The 20,872-nt window shown below is 28.5% G+C and overlaps 1 protein-coding gene across 1 annotated transcript in view; it reads left to right on the top strand.

Annotated features, from left to right (window-relative positions):
* The window catches only part of LOC129968807 (putative phosphoenolpyruvate synthase), a 58,577-nt gene that overhangs the window by 13,913 nt on the left and 23,792 nt on the right, over window positions 1-20,872 (top strand). Inside the window, exons 9-22 of the mRNA XM_056083070.1 lie at window positions 81-205; window positions 2,236-2,374; window positions 3,385-3,443; window positions 4,360-4,472; window positions 5,568-5,668; window positions 5,762-5,800; window positions 8,350-8,477; window positions 9,497-9,567; window positions 10,967-11,031; window positions 11,979-12,126; window positions 14,094-14,214; window positions 16,575-16,675; window positions 19,008-19,079; window positions 19,162-19,268. Coding sequence (XP_055939045.1) covers window positions 81-205; window positions 2,236-2,374; window positions 3,385-3,443; window positions 4,360-4,472; window positions 5,568-5,668; window positions 5,762-5,800; window positions 8,350-8,477; window positions 9,497-9,567; window positions 10,967-11,031; window positions 11,979-12,126; window positions 14,094-14,214; window positions 16,575-16,675; window positions 19,008-19,079; window positions 19,162-19,268 — 1,389 coding nt within the window. The remainder of the gene's footprint in view (window positions 1-80; window positions 206-2,235; window positions 2,375-3,384; window positions 3,444-4,359; window positions 4,473-5,567; window positions 5,669-5,761; window positions 5,801-8,349; window positions 8,478-9,496; window positions 9,568-10,966; window positions 11,032-11,978; window positions 12,127-14,093; window positions 14,215-16,574; window positions 16,676-19,007; window positions 19,080-19,161; window positions 19,269-20,872) is intronic.

Below are 20,872 nucleotides of genomic sequence, written 5' to 3'. Positions count from 1 at the left end.
ATCTATCTAATGTAAAAAATTTGCTTTGACTTCTTATTAACAATTAAAGTTCATTTATTAATCGACATTTATTTCATTAGTTTGCCTTTGGGATTCCTTGTTGAACAAGATGGAGAAATACAACTCCTGAAGAAGTCAGATATCAGTGTTAAACCATTTACTGCTGAAAGTTCACAAAGTTCTTTCGAAGCTCATTTCACATCAGGTAATAACTGTTTTGATTTTGTATAAGAATATAAAAATAATTGCTATTAATTAACAGGAAAATGCTTTTTATCAGTTTAATAATGAATATAAGTGGGCTCATGATTAAAACAATTTTTGTTTTGCATTTGAATTCCATCCAAAAACAATCATATTTATTCATTACTTCTGGCTCAATTTATCTAAAGTTTCTAATAAAGTTAAGAGTGCAGTCATAATCAGAATTTTTAAATAGTTACGCTCATAATTCAAGCTGATGTATATTAAATCTACCCAGGTGTTATTCTCACACTTTAAATTGTTGTGAAAAATATCGTTGATGTAAATGACAATTTTCGAATGCTTGAAATTAATTCAATATTTAGCCACAGAAAGCCATAACAAACTATATATTTTCAATGCTTTGTACTTGCTTTTTCCCTTATTTTGTAAATCAGATTCAGGTTCCTGTCACTGTAATTGTTCGCAATTTCTATGAAGTGGCGCCACCTTCAGATAGCGCTACTAATTTATCGTTTGTTTTAATTAATTAATCTGGCACCAAAAGGCATCGTAAGAATATCGTTTGGTATTTACGAACTTTTTTCTATTAAATTATTACACTCTTCTAATACGCTGCTTATGTTTCTTCTTTAACGACTTTTTGTATACTTCATAACCGCATTTTAACGATTTTCTTGTATACTTCATAACCGCATTTTAACGATTTTTTGTATACTTCATAACCGCATTTTAACGAGTTTAACCGCAGTTTTACGAATTCTAAGTGTTTTTCAGTAAATATGTTGTAAATATTAGAACATAATTTTAAAATCAAGCTGTATTATAATTATTGGAATTTTACCACAAATATAATAGCTTCCCAAGGATTCAACTAATAAAATTTGTGATCAAATTACTAGCGAGCTCGAAATTATTTGTTACTTTCAACTACTGCAGCATAAACGATAATAACAGTACACATTATTTATGAAGAATTACTAGAGAGTGAAATTGTGGAAAAAAACGTTTTTTTATACGCAATAATTTACATTTATGCCAGAGATATGTAGAATATATACTAATCTACGCATCATCCTTGTCATATCTTGTTTATTAGAGATTTCGTCGCTTTTCTGTATTGATGTACATTGACAAAAATGGCCAGTTTAATGAGAACAATTGTGAGAATGGTTTACAAATGAGCAAAAATGGATAGCAGATCATTTTACAAAAATAGACGAGGTGTGTGTGCTTCGAGAATATGAGTAAGCATTCTATCCTCGCATACAAGTGGTGTAGATACACATTAGGTTAACAGATGAAATGAAAATGATGAGAGAGTTTAGATTTTACTCAGGGCAAATAGTTAGAATCCAAATGCAAGCAGAGTTTCAGGTCTCAGGGTTGTCTCGTGTGGCATGAGAGGCCAATAGAGATTAGATCTTATAGAGGGCAGATAAATAGAATTAAAACGCCAACTGAGTTCAGCTTTACTCGGGAATAAGCCAATTGAAACGAAACGTCGACAAAGTTTAGGTTTTACTCAAGAGAAACAGTTAATATAAAAGATGATCAAAGTTTAAGAAGTATAACCCTGGATCAAACGAAAGACATATTAAGGTTCCTTTCTTCGAATTTCATAACATTTCTTCACTGTCTCTGTGCTTATTCTGTTGCAAAATGGAACTCGTTTCGTATTTGATTTATTAAAATTTTTTTAACTGCATATTATTTATTTATTGTATATTTTCCAATTTTCCATTTTTTTCTTTTGTCTTCAGTATCTAGCAAAAGTTATTTATAAAGTATTGTTGCATTAAAAGATAAAAAAAATAATAAATTTCAAGAATATTTATAAAAAATTTTTCAAGCAAAACGTATATGAATTCAAAACTCGGGTTTTTTAAAATCATTTGTTTCTGACACACTACATTTTCTGAAATAGTATGAAATACGTTTGCCCGTAGAAAAAATATTCCTGTTTTCATATCTTTGCCACATTGTTTACTCTACAAATTTTCCCTGTTAATTTTTTTTTTAAAATTCCAGAAAACAATTATGTAGTATCCGGAACTGTAAAGGAGCCTATTACTTTCAGCAATTCTCAAGGATGGATCGGATCTTTTGAATTATCTTCCGTTGAATTCACTGTGAATAATAGAAAAGGTTTTGGTTTTATTTTGTCAGGGTGAGTGAAAAGTTATTTTTATAAGTAAACCTAATAAAATCAATTTTTTAAACTTACGGAAAATCATAGATACATGTCTTATTTAAAACTGCAATCGTAAAATGGTAATTGGTGTAAACAACCGTAAATGGTGTAAACAATTACAAAAATTTTAAACATAGCTAGCTTTTGTATGCGATTTTGATATTATATTTGTGGGTATTGTTCAAAAGAAAAACCAACCAGCCAAAGGAAAATTGAATCGTGTACATGAAAGTCCTTCTATTTTGCAATAACTAGAAAATGGCTATAGTTATTGTCACAAACTTGGTGTCTTGACATAATAAAGTAACCATGCACTTCAATAGGAGCCCAGGTACAGCATCTCCAATGCAGATATGAAGAAAAAGCAACTTTATAGAATGATTTATGAAGAAAGATACCTTAAAAGCTATAACTTTAAAGAAATAATATGTAAAACGCACATTTGCTTGGTCCCAATTTTCCAATTCTGTGCATAACAATTTGTGATAATGGGAAAAGTTAATCTTTTGAATAAAAAACTCCAACCCGATGGTACAAAGTATTTCAAGCACCTGAAATAAAGGCATCGGGTTATAACCATTTAATTGCATTTCTAACTCTTTTCTGACGTAAGAGCGTTCTCACGTTAATGCGAAGTAGGAGACATTTAGTGTAGAATTTGTATTTTGTGGCAAAAAGTATATTCATTTCTATTCATTCACTATTAAGTTATACAAACTGAGCTACATCGGAAATTATGTAAAGAAATCATGTGCAGAGTATATTTTCCGTTTTTATTAGGTTCCATAAAAGTTAAAAAAATATATATATAATGAACTTGGGCTTTGCCCCCAAACCCGTTCATGCGAAAAACGAAGTACCTTTTTAATTTATTGTCTCAATATCTATAATTTTAAGCATTTTTAGTAGAGGAAATTCAGCTTCTTATTTAAATTACAATATTATAATGAAAATGGCTTCTCATTCTTTTTTTATTCTGATGTTAGGGAAATTAAAAACCAGCCTAAGAAACCGAAACCTACACTTTCGATAGGATTTCCGGATAGTAAGTATTATTACAAAATTTTTATTAATAATAATGAAATTTTTGTTTTGTAATATCCGTTTATAATGTCATTATATTATCGACTTATTGCAAGTTATTTGATTGTAATTTAGCGGAAATATTAGCGGGCAATTTAGCAATGTAACAGACAATATATAAAGTTTAATAAAAAAAGCTCAGGAACATGTATTTAATTCCTTGGCTGTTTTTCTGTCGTTTTCTGGTAGTTGGGAAAGGAGTTTCAGCCCCTATACAGTTAATGGTACCTAATTAGAATTGGATTCCTAACTTGTTAGGTAGTCTTACTGAACCAACGAAATGCCATCGTGGTTATGTATTGGTTTTCCAATAATTCAAGTTCACTAGGGGGAAAAAACTTGTTTCTTGGCAACAAACTTTGTCACAGTTGGTGATTTTAATGACAGAGGCTCTGGAGCATAGGAGATAAATATTATATCTCTTTTGCATCATTCTATATTATCTCATCTCATAACAGAATGAAATCCCTATTATGAGTAGAGATCCATAAACCCCTCCCGAAATTTCGATACACTTTTTTAACTATATAAGTATAAGGAAACTAAAACGGAGCAATCTAATGAATTCTTTATTTGAAGTGTTGATAGCAAAGCGAGCTCTCTAATTGTTTGTGCAGAGCTGTTTTCTGATTAAAGATTTGATGTCTGCATGTGAACTTTTGACATCTAGAAGTGCAATTTTTATGTACACTCTGCTGCGTTTTCTTGTCTTCTTTACCGACGCTTATTACACTTATATTATTTTTTTTATTTCAGATCTCGTGAGAAAAAAATAGGAATTAGACCCTGTTATTTTATTATCTAAAACTTTTAAGATTTTGAGTTCTATAATGATTTGTAAATAACTCTAGTAAGTTTTCTTTAATACATTTTTTCAGTTGTGCCACTGACAGTTCAATTCACTGAGGATGCATCTCATTTTGGCGAAATTTCTGGTGGAAAAGGATCCTCTCTTGGAAAACTGACATTGCTAAGTGAGAGAGAAAAGACAGTAAGAAAAAATACGTTACAATAATTATTTTCTTTCACACGATTTGTTTATAAAAGTTTCTAAAAAATTAACATTTTAATTTCTCCCTTAATAAAGAGAAAATATTGTAATCGTTAAAAAATTTCGAATTGAAATTTTGACGAATCTCTACAAAACAATCTCTCTTTCAAGTCTCAGTCAGAAAAACGAATTTGGAATTACTCTGATTCTCTTTGAGCACGAAAACTCAAAAATATTTTAAGCTAGATTGAAATTTAGCATGTGCTATTAAGACCATATGTGTAGACTTTTATAAAATTTCAAAGCTTTAAATAGTGACAATTATTCTACCATTAAATTTCTTCATTTTTAAAGCAAATTTGATACTTTTTTATCCAAAATTCTTTCCTACACTGAGATTTTAAAAATATAGAAGTTAAGAGCTCACAATAATTCAGTTTGGTTTTGTTAAAGTCTCTAACCTCCTGCAACACTGATCATAGTCAAATTCTGAATAATTCTGAATCATAGTCAAATGGAGGGCTATACGCATTCTTATACCCCTTGTCCAACATTCTATGCCTCGAAGGCGGAAGTCTTTTCATTCCTGACATCCCATTTACAGTGCTTTAAACTGACACAAACAGAGAATTTTGCATTTTGTGAGCAAAATAGTCCATAAAAGAGATTTACGAATGCTTATTAAATGTTCCTTTTCTCTACTCTGTAGAGAGTCACAATGACTTGTTAGCAAAACTTTATTTCAAAATATAACGATAAAAGTCATTATCCTCCAATATCTATCGTGTATAGGGTCTTAGCATATTAAACCTTGTATCATATCATTGAGTATTGCTCGTCTTCGAGTTTATATGTTGCACTAACTCTGTTTTTCTTTTTGTCTCAAAATTTTAAGGAAATACAAATACAATTCTCGTGTATTGTGATAGTGAATATTAACAAAGCAAAACTCTTACTGATCGAATTTTCTTTATTATATTTTCACCAGTTTTTTATATCGAACTTCAAATTTTTAAAAAAAGGAATTATTATGTGCAATATTCAAATCTAACTCCATTCAGTTACGAAAATATTAGTTGTTATTTTAAATTACAGTTTACTGTGCCGAAAGGAATCGTTGTGACAACAGCTGCTTACAGCGAATTTTTGACGCAAGAAATTCGTGATGGCTTAAAACATTTAGAAAATGTTGCTTAGTAAGTCTCCTTGAATAAACTATTTTTTATTCATAATTTTCTTAAGGATGAAAAAGCATTTTTTTTTTAAAATTTTCTTTTTTCATTTTTTAGTGGAAATGAAGAAGGCGATTTGAAAGAAGTTTGCTCCAAGTATGCTTAATTCTATATTTTCTGCTATTTTTCAAATTTATAGAGGAAGAATATTTGTTATATTCTGTAATTTCTGCAAAAGCTCAAATAATAAGAAGTCACTAGACTGTGAACACTTTTCGTGAAATTATTCACTATTTTCAAAGTTTCCATTTAACTGAGAAATAGCCAATGCTACAAATTATTAGATATTATCATTAAGAATCACTTTGCATTCCTTTTTCAAGACAAGTTACTAGTTTTTTTCTAAAAAAAGCATAGATTTCTCTGATTTTTCTTTAATTGATTATTCCTAGAGGAACATAATTAAATTTGAAACACATAATAATTTAAGAATAATTCTGTTCTATAATGTTCTATTATACTAAGTTACCTTTTGGATGGAATTCTTTTGAGTGATTTTTTCAGAGTTTTTAAATATCATAATCAGCATGATGCAATTTTAGATAAACATTGAAATTCACAATAAAAATATACAAGAGAAATAAAATGTCTATATGCAAGTACAATGTATATAAGAGAATATAAATGACTATTAAAATCCATTATATGAGGTTATATATGATCAAATCTAGGAGGCGTTTAAGAAGTATTTTCCTACGGTTATTCCGGTTGTATAATTAAAAGATATATTTATTATTACCTTTTACCTTTTCTTCAGTTTCTTTTTCAATAACTGGTTCATTTGGAGATACTAAAATTGGCCTCTGTCTCCCTCAGAATGAAATATCATTACAAATGGCTAAGAATGAAAAAAAGCATTTTTTTAAGATTCTTTGGAAAGCTTTTGCATATACTAATGAATTTCAGTTTTCTATATCTTTGGCGTGTTTGTAATAAATGTGTAAACCAAGTTACCGTTATTAATTAACAATCAAAATGACAATATCAGTTTTTTAAAAATGAGAATACATTACCTCACAAATTTTTCCGGTCCGCTTGTTTTCGGTGAAAGGTTATTCTGAAACATAATAATAGTATTTACAGTCTATAAAACAATTATAATTGACATTCTAGGTGAAAATTTGTTGGGTTTATTGTCTTTTGCAGTTTCATTCAAAATAGTTCCATTCTTTCATTAGAGTCAGATTTTTAGATATCGAAACTTTTATTGAAAAGTTAACTAAATATTTTTTTCTTCTGTAATCTCTTCAAAATTGATTAATAATCAATTTTGTCTGTATTCCCCTGTTTTTTACGAGGACAAATAATTTTCAGCCTCCTAACTGCATATAATGTCATCTATTTATACTTTCAGTATAAATGGCATTGTAGTGATAAATTATCTTACTTGTAATGGAAAGTAAACACTGTATAATACACGCGTATTATATGTGTCTATATAAATGCGTTCCATAAATAATGTGCCATGAAATCTTGATCAGTAAAGGTTTATATACAGCAGTAAAGAATAATATTCTTAAATTAATTATTGACTTTTATTCCAATTTTATACCATGCTGATTGTTAAGTGTTATTCTTGGGTACTATATTTTTTTATAGTGCTGCTCTCGCTGATGTGGTATTGAATGTCACGAACGCGTGTGACGTCACGAAAAGAACTCAGAGTTAGAATGAGAGAATTCAGAATTAGAATGATGAAATTACAGTCCACTTTTCTGTATATTATTCATTGTGAACATGAAATTTCATGCAGAATTTTGACAGAAGTGAAAATCTCAGTGACTATATTTTGAGGAAAACACTGACAAAAGTGTTACTGTAAAATTCTTAAGGATTTTTGAGAACCATTTGCAAACTGCAATTTTTGGATCAATACAGATGGAAAACTTGTATCTCACAACTTTTTTCATTTCTCTAAAATTGCCAAATAAAATGCTGAAAACCCTGTCTCTAAGAGGGACATTGTGAACATTTAACATAAAAAGGTTGTGCGTAGAATAGGGATTTTATCTTGAAGACCAATACAGGATGAAAGGGTCCACCACCATTTGATCAATCACAATCAGCTCATCGTTTCCTCCCTATCTTTACATCCTTTCTTAGCCAGATATCAAAATATCACTTGTTTTTTTCCAAACTCGCCAGAAATATAATGCTTTATTTGTACAATGTGTCCAGTTTCTCATGTTTCTTGTACTAAACAATTACGAAGGTCGTCCGATATTCCATTTAAATTTCATTCTGACATGTTTAACCGATACTAACTTTACTAATCTTGTTTGATTTGTTTGTGTCCCGTAGTAACTTTTAACACGTCATTTATTCAACTATTAATAACCAACAATATTACCAATTCTTATAGATAATAGCTACAACTGCATTAAATGGTTACTACGGTCATCAAATGTTCCACTTGATTCAAATTTCTTCCTGACATATTTAACTGATATTTTCTAACTTTGCAAATATTGTCTCATATGTCTATTCCCTTGATAATCTTTTATACTTTATTTACTCAACTATTAATAATCAACTTTATAATATATTTTTATAGATTATGATGATTTTTATTTTTAAATGTGCTTTTAAAATATGTTTAATAACTTTCTTGCCTTACTACGTTCATTTTAACTAATTTTTTGAAGGGTACATGACATTGTAAAGAATACTTCACTACCTAATAAAATTCGCAGTAGAATTATCGAAGATCTGAAGGAAATATTCGGAGAAGAAGTGAACCACCGAAAATTTGCCATTCGATCGTCAGCAACAGGTATTAAAAGAAAGACTTTACTCTCTCCTAAAAGTCTCATAATATTTTCTACTGTTAGAACTGATTTCTAGAAATATAAAATAGTGACCATTACAGTTATACTCAGAGTAAGAAAATTTCTATTATCACAATCTGTTCGCATTAGTTTCCATGGGTTGGCTTTTACTTGTACATGTGAAGAGATGAATTTTTGAAAATGCGCTGTTGTTTTGAATATATCAAACAAAAACAACAACAACAAATGAAATGGAACTATTAATTAATGCACTGTTTATTATATACTTTTTCTAGTATTAAAAAGCGAGAATACATGTTTGGAAATTTAATACTGCGCGGATATTAACTTTTGATGTGTAAATGAATATATAACATTTTGAAACCTATATTTCTTTGGAAGTCAAAACGAAATGAGAAAGGAATTAAAATGTTCAATGCTACCATTAAATAAACAAATAACTATATTCATATAGAGAGAAAAAGTAAAATTCGATATTTAACGGATTTTATAAGATGAGTTTTAAACTACTGTAAAATGAGTGAAATTAAAAAGGTATTTCATTAATGGATAGATATATGACATTTTTTTAAATCTGGAAGTCCGCTTATATTATTAATCAGTCAAAGCTAATACTTTGTAAAAAGCGGAATCTGTAATTTAGATGAGTATCTAATATTCCTTTGCACCCAGCTGAATGTTAACCTTTTATTAAGGAGTTAATTTGTTCTGAACAGAAATTAAATTATTTATTAATACTAAATTATCATTATCTTTACCCTTACTAAATTATTTAACTTTAAACTTATGAATTATTTATTTACTTGGAGGTATTGGAAATCGCCAATATTTCTATTTATTAAAATCTGGGTGTCAAATTTTTCATTCAATACTTTCTAAATGAATAACCGCTGTAATAGATTATAAACCTCTAGAAAAAAAATTATTTTTATTATGTAGTATAATTCCAGAAACAAAAAAGTGACATAATATTAATGAACTTAATATTTTTATTTGAAATTAGGAGAAGATACTACAGCCATGTCAGCAGCCGGGCAGATGGACACTTTTCTAGGTGTTCAAGGTCTCGAAGAAGTAAATGAAATTTTAACCCATTTTAAAATTTACTTTTTGAAAATGTAGGCGTGGGATTGCATATTGTTTAACTCAAATATATCATTCTATTTTTAAAAATTCTATTCTAATTTCAGCATAATCTTGTTTGTGTATTACTTAATTCTTTCATTGCCAAATTTAAATTTGAAGAAAATAGGGACTCAGGCGCATTAAATGTTCTCTAGTACTTACAGTGAGTCTGCTCTTAGTGAAAGAGCATATCTCGAGCGGTTTTAATTCAAGCCGAATGTTTTTGATACCAAAGCTATGCTCTGCATTTAGTACGATCCTCTTTGTGTGATATATAACGAGCTGTTGAAACCGAGGGAGACCATCACAGGACATAGATGTTGAAAGTATTTGTTGCTGTTGTTTCTAATGGCTCTTGTCTAGACAAGAGCTATTGACTTTAAGAAGTCATTTGTGGTTTAAGCCAAGGGTACGTATCTGGTTTTTTCAGTAGCGCCATTTAGGGCCGAGAGAATGACTTAGCTACACACACACACACACACACGTTTTTACGGGGCGGATTTCATTCACGCATTTCATTCACTCATCCACAGATCTTAATTTAGACCTGAATCAGAGAACGATCACCCCTGATCCAGTACCCCCAGTGGTATTACTCTCGACATGGAGGACTTTGTGATCACGGCAGATTTATACGCGCGTCAGCCACCGAGCACGTGAGGAGTATTCGGCCGGCGGGGTTCGACCTCGCAACCTAAGAGACGCGAATCCAACGCCCTACCAACAGGATATCCCGAAAGGATTTGATACACTCCAAGTCACACACGACAAAGTTATCTTTCAGAATGACAATGCCAGTCACGATGTTCTATATTTTGAATACCAAACAACATCGTGAAAATATCGTTCCATTGTTGTGCATTTTGTGCTAATGGGAATTGCATTTGTAAATGTTGTGTGCAAGTAAAAATAGTTTAACACCACCATATGTTAGTAAAAGATTGAAAAAATTCCATGGCTAAGTTTTCATTACTTATTTTGCGAGAATACCTCTAATACTTCTTTTTTATATTTTGTGGAACTGGTAAGATTTTTAAAAGGAAATGGTGTAGCTTAAAACAAAAAAATATAAAATCTATGCTTACAGTTTTTCAAGGAATGCGTTTGTATAAACCATATATAAGGAAATCATTTCTGTATAAGTGTATCGAAATTTCCGGATATATTCCTGTCGATATCAACTAATCGCTGTACAAAAATTGTATTTTCAAAAATTTTAAATGCACTTGCAAGATTAACTATATAAAAATAGAAAAAATAGTATTGTTTTCATTTAGAAATATCATTATAACTATAAATCAATAATTATTTTCAAATGTCTGATAAATTATTTTTATAAAATATATAGATATTTTTGGCTGTACGAAAATGCTGGGCATCTCAGTTTGGTCATATAGCGATCGAATACAAAAGGTAATATATTGTTATCTTTAGATTCATAATAGTATTCTGAATATTATATTTGTAGACATAATAATTGTAAATATTAAATTTCTTTTGTTTATAAATTTTGTGGCATTTTTAATGAATATTTACTAATCAAATTACGAAAAAATAGACTATATATGGTGTACTATTAATTGTCAGTGAAATGTATAAACAGTGTTAAAGCACATACTTAACCAAAGTCTTAATCAAATTATTTCATTTCATCTCTCAGTTAAGAGATTTTCGATTTTCTCTATCTCATTTTTAAATTCCTAAATGAATGATCCTTTTATATTTTCTTTAAAAAATATTTTTGGTTTAAATTTTGTGGGTTATAATGCAAAAATAGTTTTAAAGTGTACTAGTTTCAGGAATTTAATAGCAAAAATAATAATAAAAAGTTAATCACGAGAATAATTAATTATAAACGCGTACCAAATTTCATCCATCAAGCTTAAAATATTTTTGAACAAAAAGATTGGCATATATGCGAATGTACAGTTCAATAGACGGGCAAGGATTTAAAGGATTTTATTTAATGGAAAACTGGACCCGAAACTGTTTTATGAATCAAATCTTAGTTACATTGCGTGTTTTATAGATATTGTATTCACTTATTACTAAGAAGCCAGCCAAAAACATTTTTGTGATTGGGTTTCTCTTGAATTTGACAGAAGTACTCAAATTTGGTGTAAAATCAGCATACTAAATTTCATACTTCTGACTTAAAACAATTTTGAACCTTCATACTTTCAAACATAATTCCAAAATTGTCTCTTTAGGATTTAGGGATATATATAACGTGGAGAATCATAAAAATATTAGGTTGTATTTTTGACGATAGCAAAAATTGCGACGTATTAATTCTGCAGTAAGCTAAAAGATTTTAAGTAAACATTTTTCCATTAATGATTTTTTCATACAATTTCCAGACGTTACGGACAAATTTTGAATTGCCCAATGGCCGTTGTCATTCAAGAGATGGTAGCTTGTGATGTATCGGGCATTATGTTTACATGTGATCCGGTCACCAATAATCCATCTGTTATCACTGTAACTGCCAATTATGGATTAGGGGAGGTAAGTAAATATTCCAATAGGAATTATTATTTAGGCATCTACTGAGAATTTTGGAAAGCTAGAATTCATAATGTGCCTTTAATATCAAAATGGGCTCCTGGTTAAAAGCAGCTGTTTTGGATTCTTTTTGGAAAAAGGGAAACTTTTTAAGAAAATCATTCAACCAATTGATACATTTAACATTAAGCAAAGGCAACTCACATTTAAATATTGTGGCATTATAGTACCCTAGTATTTACTTACTCCCTATCATTGTTATAGTGGGATTCAAAAATTTTCTTGCTCTTAGTAGTATGCTTTAAAAGTTTAAATAAATCATTACATTTTTTTAATTTCAAAATGCATGAATGCATTCGCAATTAAATGTTTTATTACTATGCTGAATTTTGAGCTTAATAATGGAATGGTCTTTTTTAAACTTTATTCAGTTTCACCAAATCTCACTGAAGAGACTTGGTCCTTCTTTTCTAATTATGCCATATGAGACAAACGGTAATTATTATTACCAACAATTTCTCTTGAATCGTTTATTATTCATTTTCTTATTATTTACAAAGATAACATAGCAAAGGAAGAAAAGAACGGCCCATCATAATAATGATTAAAATTTTCAATAAACGTTAACGATATATTCAATGAAGTTTTCATTTTTTCATTAACATATTTTTTTTATAAATAATTAATTAATTTCTATTTTAAAAATCACTAATTTTTGATATAAATAAGAAAAAAGATTTTCATATAAGTTTCAATACTAGCATATACTAGTTTTAAAAGTTCCTCTTGATTATGCAAATGAGTGTGCATATGAACATAGTTATCTGATTATTCCCCTTTTGAACAGTAATAAACTGTATTCACTGATGAAATGCTTTCATTTATCGTATTTCTTCTCGCTTGTTCTTTGCCTCCTAAATTACGATTTTTTTTTAATTAATGTAGGATTAAATATCCTTATAAAAGACTACGTACAATGATAGTCGGGGGTAATAAATAAAGCCAGGAATTTTATTTTTAAACAATATACATTTTTAAGCATCTTTTTTGAAGTGAAAGTGAATGTACTGAGAAGATTCGATTGATTTTTCGTTTTTATACCTGAGGATACTGTCTTGAAAATAAGACTCCAACTTCATGTTTCTTCGATTACGATTCAAGATATGTTTCGAGTTTAACAATCATCCGAACTTTTTTTATTCACAAAATATTTTTCATCAAGCATATTGCAATTCGCGTCGAAAGATTCAGACACATAATTTCATTATACTCCAATTTAATATCGATTATATTCTACGTGCTAATAAGAAATGGAAGTCAACAATGTTATAGAATTGAATATTTTATGATATAAATATTCTAGAATAATCGTTAACTGTTTGTTTGCAATTCAACGTCAGTGCTAGACCGAAAAGTTCTCTTTGGTTAGCATACCCTTTAATTTTAAAGAAATTATTAATTTGTCTTCTTTTGTAAACGTTCTCTATTGATTTTTTTCATTCTTCAAATTATCGCTAACTCAACCTCTCTGTTTGTGATATGCTACAGTAATTGCTGATTCAACGTCTATTTATAAATGAGGTTTTTGAAAGATGTATAATATAATTTTCGAAAATGGACATTTCTTTTGGCACCGCTGCATCAATTTTTAAATAAAATTATTTTTACGCAAGATAGTTTAGGCTAGTTTCCAAATACTGCGCATCTTTTGAGGAACAATTTTGGAAGCCCTATTCCACTTATTGTTATTTTACTACGAAATTTGATCTTTAATGAAATCTTAAGGTTTAAACAGTATGGCTGAAATAAAATCGAGCTTAAGAATTTTTAAATTGAATTATAAACATTCGAAGTGATAAACAATTAAATTCGACTGATTACGATTTAAATTACTCCTTAATTAGATTCTATTTCTCACTCATTATTGACATGTCGTATGAAAAATGTATTCATTAAGCTATAATTTTTAGACAGTCGTCTCAGGATCTGTGGAACCAGATACGTTTATCCTTCGAAGAAAAAATAATGATAATATTCTGGAACTAGAATCAGTCACTGTTGGAAGAAAACAACAGAAAATTATCATGAAAAGTTAGTATATGTTCTATTTTTATATAGAAACTAGCCGCCTTTGGCGACCAGCCGGTTCGCCAATCTTAATGTTAGTTTAAATTTTAATAATTAAATAGGTTGAATCGGAGTTTAACCCTCTCCTTCGCCAAGTTGCGATAACGCGCCAAAGCTGGCAATCTTTATTATGCACTATAATTTAAAATCTGCTCCTTTGCTTTTGAACATTTCGCAAGGCCATTGTTGGCGATTTTTAAAAATTGCGCAAGCAGGGGGTTAAACTCCGATCGTACCATTAAATATTTTACGCAATTCCAACTTTAATAGATTCTTCACAAAATATTTTAAAACTTCAAATTTTGATAGTCATATAATTCACTCATAATATTATAAAGGCCTTGTCATAACGTGATATGTATCTCTCTCATTTTCTGTTACCCCTCGTAGAATTTATGCTTTAAATTAAAGTGTAAATGATTAATCAGTAATTAATATAATGATATTTTTTACTGAAACAAAGCATTTTTTATAATAATATGATTACTGATAATAGAGTCACTGAGCGTTTAAACTTTATGGGCACTAAAGAATATCTTTCTTAATTTATGTAATATTTCAAGAATTTGTCAACAAAATTTTCTCAGATTTATCATGAACAGATCGATTCATTAACAATGTTTCATTTTAAATGCATCAAACAATAAGAAAATAAAATGAATCGTTTAAAATACTCGGTTGAAAACAGGTTTAAAAAAACTACTTAAAAAACGATGTAATTAAAACTATAAGCATATACAAAAAATATATATAACTAACATAAATACAATTTAATTACAAAAGCATGCAACTAACCTAAAAATAATTTAAATCATTGAAAACAGGTTAAAAAAAACTACTTAAAAAACGATGTACTTAAAACTATAATCATATACAAAAAATATATAACTAACATAAATACAATTTACTTAAAAAAGCATACCTAAAAGTAATTTAAAACCTAAAAACCTAAACCTAAACCTAAAACCTAAAAGTAATTTAAATCGTCTGTTGATAATGGTTGCCATGCCAACAATCAGAATACAAAGCGCATGCGTGAATTTTCTTCGCCTTTTACGGTAACGCAAATGCGTGAATTTTTCTACGCCAGTTGGGGTAACGCTATGCAGATTATACATTATTAATTTCTTTTATTCTGTGTTATTTTAATTCAAAAGTACTTCAGAATGAATCTGAAACATGGATTAATTAACAATGTTTAATTTTAAATGCATAAAACATTAAGAAAATAAACAGAATCGTTTAAAATAATCCGCCGAAAAATATTAACCCTAGCCTCATTACTGTTGGGAGAAAAAAGAAATGGAAGCCTTCTTCATTTGGCGATGGAGAAAATGGAAGATTTTTTTGGCGGAAAAGTTGGCGGTGGGGAAAATGAAAGATTTTTTTGGCGGGAAAGTTAGTTTTTAATTAATAATTAAAATTCTAATTAAAATTTCAAAAAAAGGGACCCCAGGTGCACATTCCCGACCTCTAAGGTATACATGTACCAAATTTGATAGCTGTATGTCAAATGACCTGGCCTGTAGAGCGCCAATACACACACACACACACACATTGAGCTTTATTATAAGTATAGATTATACAATCTTTTTAATAGCATGGTTTTATTTTCGGATATCCTACTGTTTATTATTATTTGAAATTTCAGACTATATTTACTGAACAATTTCTCTATACTACTATATATGTGCATATTTAAAGAAATATTTCTTTATCTTATAGCTGTTTTTTTTTTTTTTTTGGAAGAAGCTTTAACGAGGAAAAAATATCAACCTGTTTAAGTTTAAATTAATTACTGGGGAAAACTTAAGATTTAGAATATTAAGAAGCCTTTAAATAGTTAGTTTTCAATCTATATATCATGTAGATCTCAGTGGTTTACATTACAAAACAAGGGAAGGAAAATTAAAAGGAACATTATTTTAAAAGCCGTTTGCAAATTTCGATCTTGGCTGTATGATATTTCACTTATAGTCCTATTAAGTAAAGCAATCATAAAGCTATTCCATCATCTTTGAAGAATAATTCTATCGTAATCGCGATTATCATTATCAATTTTCATTAATTGCAAATTGATAATGATAAGAGAGCTTGTTAACTGTCAAGAAATTCTATATGCAGATACAAAGAAAAACAAAATAAGAAAAATGTCTATTTTTAACAATTTTTTTTCCTGCATTGTTAGTTTTCACATTCTCATACGAGTGATCGTTCTTATAATTACTATTTTTTTCTCTCCAAAATTTTCTGAAAAAATAATTTAGTTCTGACCATTTTTTATTTGCAGATGAAATAATATTGTATTATTCTTTCTGACCTAGGTTCTGGAGGAGTTATTACGGAAGATATTGATGAGAATTTAAGAGACAACAGCTGCTTATCAAAAGAGATTGTAGAAAGATTAGGCAAAATCGGAATCAAAGTAATTCGATTGGAATTCAATATCCTAAAGAGATATTTGTATGATATACATTACTGAAGTGCAAAAGCAGATTTTATTTTACTCATTTCTGAAACTTTATATGTACAGACGTCCTTTGAAAGAAATAAATCAGTTTTTAAGTTTTTTGTTTTGGATTATAAATTTTCTATTTTTTCACGTTAATTACAAAAAAATCATCCTGCAATGTTAATATTTTATATGTAAAAATCGATTTATATTAACGATATTTAAAAAAAAAATAATCTTTGTTTTTAATTATTTCTAAAGATTATTTAGACTTTTTTATGCAGGGAATATTGTTAGTTTTATTCTGTAAATTCTATCTATTATCGGCGAATTTCATTAGCTTTTTGTGTACTAATCCAAGATTGTCAGAAGTAAAATGACTAGCCGTGATAATCCCAATTTTGCATTTCTTCCTAGATTCTAAAACGTCACAGATTTATAAAACCTATCCTTCTTATACTCCAAAATTTATTATTTGTCTTTTTCATTGCCATGCTAAAATTTAAGTTTTCGTTAGACCCTTTTCTTTTTTATAATAAATAAAACTCTTGACAAACAATCAAGTTAGGTAAAGTGAGCAAAATGTTTTTCAAAAAATAAATGTATATATATACATGTGTGTGTGTGTGTGTGTGTACATCGATATGTTATTTTAACAGTTTTTAAAGATCTTTTCGACACTTTCTATTTAATAAATTTTTTGTTTTGATTATTTGTTGTGATGATACTAAAATCAATTCTACTATTGTGGGAAATAAATTTTTGTAAGCAATTTCTCAAAGCAGAAATTACTGGAAATATAGTGATATTGTAAAATTATTATTATTATTATTATTATTTTGCTTTTATATTTTACCGAATATTTAGTTTTCTCTAAAAAAGAACAATTTTGAAATTATAATTCTTGTTATGTTTTTACGTTTTAAATATTTTTAAATTATACATAATTTAAAAGAGTTACAATTCTTAAAAAAATATTGAAATTGAACATTAATAAATGCATATTGTGTAATCGACAATGGCATTCTGTGCTTTAAAAATCAATTTGTTATCAAATATATTAAATTTTTGAAAACATAGTAATAGAATTACCTATTTTAGAAAAAAATATTTTCTGAGTTTTAGAATATCTCTTATTCCTTCTAGAATAAAAAGTTACACAATGAAACAATCACTCCTGGTCTTGATTAAATGCGAGCCCCTAGTAAACGAAAATACACAGAATAAAGTATTTAAATAAAAGTTAAATAACTGTATTTAAATACTTTATTTAAAGTATTTCAATAACAGTTTAAAGTTTAATGAAGTGGGGGAGAGCATTTAATTAGTTTTAGATTTGCAAAAGATTATAGCAGGAATGAAATGTTCACAAAGAAAGAAAATGAAACAATGCGAAATCGTTAAAGATAATTATATTTAGCTTCTTACAACAGAAAACATTCCTTGTCACGATATAAGATAGCGTTACGTTGAATTGTTGATATTTTCATCTTCATTTAACTCTTTTGTGCATATTTAATGTAACTTTATGTGCTGGAGGTACATAAGTGTATCTATGAGTTCCAAAGCTAACTCTGTTGAACAGAAAACAAGAAGCAAGGCAAGAAACTAGAAATGATATTGACATATTAGCGTAAGATATTGTGCGATATATCTAAGATATTGCTGAAATTACAGAATGTCTTACAATGTCACTAAGATATCGTAGCAATACAGCTGGATATTCGTACTGGTAGGATGATACGCAATCATGATAATCATGCTGTGTTGAAATTTATAACTGTGCGATTCATGGTAAGATCACCATACATAGTACTTTTTTTAAAAATTGCAAGTGGCTATTCCTTTCAAAAACCCTTGTACTACAATTAGTTGATGTTTTGCAGAAATAATTTAAGAAAGCTTTCGCTGCAACTAAAAACTTAAGGTGAATTAGAAAAAGATAAGTCTCCTAAAGTAAATATTTTTAGAATAATTATTTTCTAGAATCATTTTAATGTTTAACAGTCAAATCGAAAAAAAAAATAATAATAATAATAATAACCAACCAAAAAAAATGTGGTAATACAAAGACTTTGATTTCTGATGATGTTTTATTATTACCACATTAAACTCTTTAAAAATTTGAAAGAGTTTTTTTTATTACCATTACGTTTATATTGAAATATCATTTTATTTTATGTTATTTTTGGAGTATCTTGAAATGAGTAAAATAAGATTTTATTTTATATTGTTTTTATTTATGTATATAATCAAATATGGAGTTCTACAAAATACAAAGGCAAATTATTTTCTTGCTTTTCAGATAGAAGAATTTTATAAATCTTCTAGAGATATAGAGTGGGGAATTGTAAATGATAGTATATACATCTTACAGGTAAAAATCTTTTCAATAATAATTTTTTGTTCAATATTTGTAAAGTAATTTATATCACTAGGTTTTTTTCCCACTATTGTAGTCTCGTCCCGTCACAAATGCTACGGCCGAAACAGATGACGAAATCATGCATGAATTTGATGCCCCTTTAAGATGGGAAAATGAATTTTTTACGACAGCGAATGTTGGGTAAGCTCCAATTTTTATTCTAATTTTTAGCTTTTTAGTAACACAACAATTTTTCAGACGTTAAACTGTAAGCAACTGATAACCCTAAACTGGCTGAACTGTCATTTTAAGATCAATGTTGTTTGGAAGTTTTAAAGAACCATTCATTTAAAAATTAGAAAAAAAAATTGAAACGGAAAATCCCAATATTATGTTTTGTTAATTATGAGTGAAATTGTAAAAAAAGTATTTTTTATGACTAAAATGTCCTTATAAAAATTTAAATAGTCTTGGAAAGTAAGCGAAACGGTCAGAATTAATTGCTAATGTTTAACTATTGGATCAAGAAATTGATAAGCCTAAATTAGGAACTGTTAATTGAATTTGTCTCATTGTGAAAAATAATTTGTCACAATTTGAATCTTTGATTTCAGTAAATTTTTTTATTAAAACTTATTAATGAAACTTTCTCACTTTCACAATCAAAGATTATTCAAGTCGAAAGATCATCACTCGTCAATTAATTGTCCAAATTCTAGTTTTACTTCTTATCATTTAAACATGAAACAAATAAAAGTCGTAATGAAGATTTTTCTGGGAAATGGAACATTTTATAGATTGGTTATTTCCTACTATTATTCTAGCCATATAGTAAAAACAAGCACAATTTCAAATGATAGGAAAGCAGTTTTATAAAAAGAACTTAGAAAGTATGGAACATTTCATAGATTGGTTGTTTGCTACTATTATTCTTGCCATATAGTAAAAAAGACAAATTCAAACGATGGGAAGGCAGTTTAATAAAAGGAACTGAGAAAGTATGGAACATTTCATAGATTGGTTGTTTGCTACTATTATTATAGCCATATAGTAAAAAAGACAATTTCAAACGATAGGAAGGCAGTTTAATAAAAGGAACTGAGAAAGTATGGAACATTTCATAGATTGGTTGTTTGCTACCATTATTCTAGCCATATAGTAAAAACAAACACAATTTCAAATGATGGGACGGCAGTTTAATAAAAGGAACTGAGAAAGTATGGAACATTTCATAGATTGGTTGTTTGCTACTATTATTATAGCCATATAGTAAAAACAAACACAATTTCGAATGATAGGAAAGCAGTTTTATAAAAAGAACTTAGAAAGTATGGAACATTTAAATAGATTGGTTGCTTTCTATTGGGAAAGCAGTTTTATAAAAGGAACTGAGAAAGTATGGAACATTTCATAGATTGAGTGTTGTTTGCTGCCAGTGTTCTAACATATAGGAAAAACAAAAACAATTTCAAATTATGGAAAGTAGTTTTATAAAGAGAATTGAGAACGTTTATAGCATTTCATAAATTGGTAGTTTTCTAGCCATATAGATAAAAAAAACTAATTTCAAATGGTAGGAAAATTGTTTTTTAAAAATTATTGAGAAAGTATGGAGAGTTTCATAGATTGGTTGTTTGCTACTAGTATTTTACCATGTAGTAAAGAAAGCACGATTTCATATAATGGGAAAGAGTTTTATAAAGAGTTCTTAGAAAAAAAAGAACATATCATAAATTGGTTATTTGCTACCAACATTCCTGCCATATAATAAATGATAATGGTTATAATCATTGATAACATTTATC

This window comes from Argiope bruennichi, chromosome 5, assembly GCF_947563725.1.
Source record: "Argiope bruennichi chromosome 5, qqArgBrue1.1, whole genome shotgun sequence".
In the NCBI taxonomy this organism is placed as follows: Eukaryota; Metazoa; Arthropoda; class Arachnida; order Araneae; family Araneidae; genus Argiope; species Argiope bruennichi.
The sequence above is the reverse complement of the archived record's forward strand: the minus strand, read 5'-3'. Positions and strand labels throughout refer to the sequence as shown.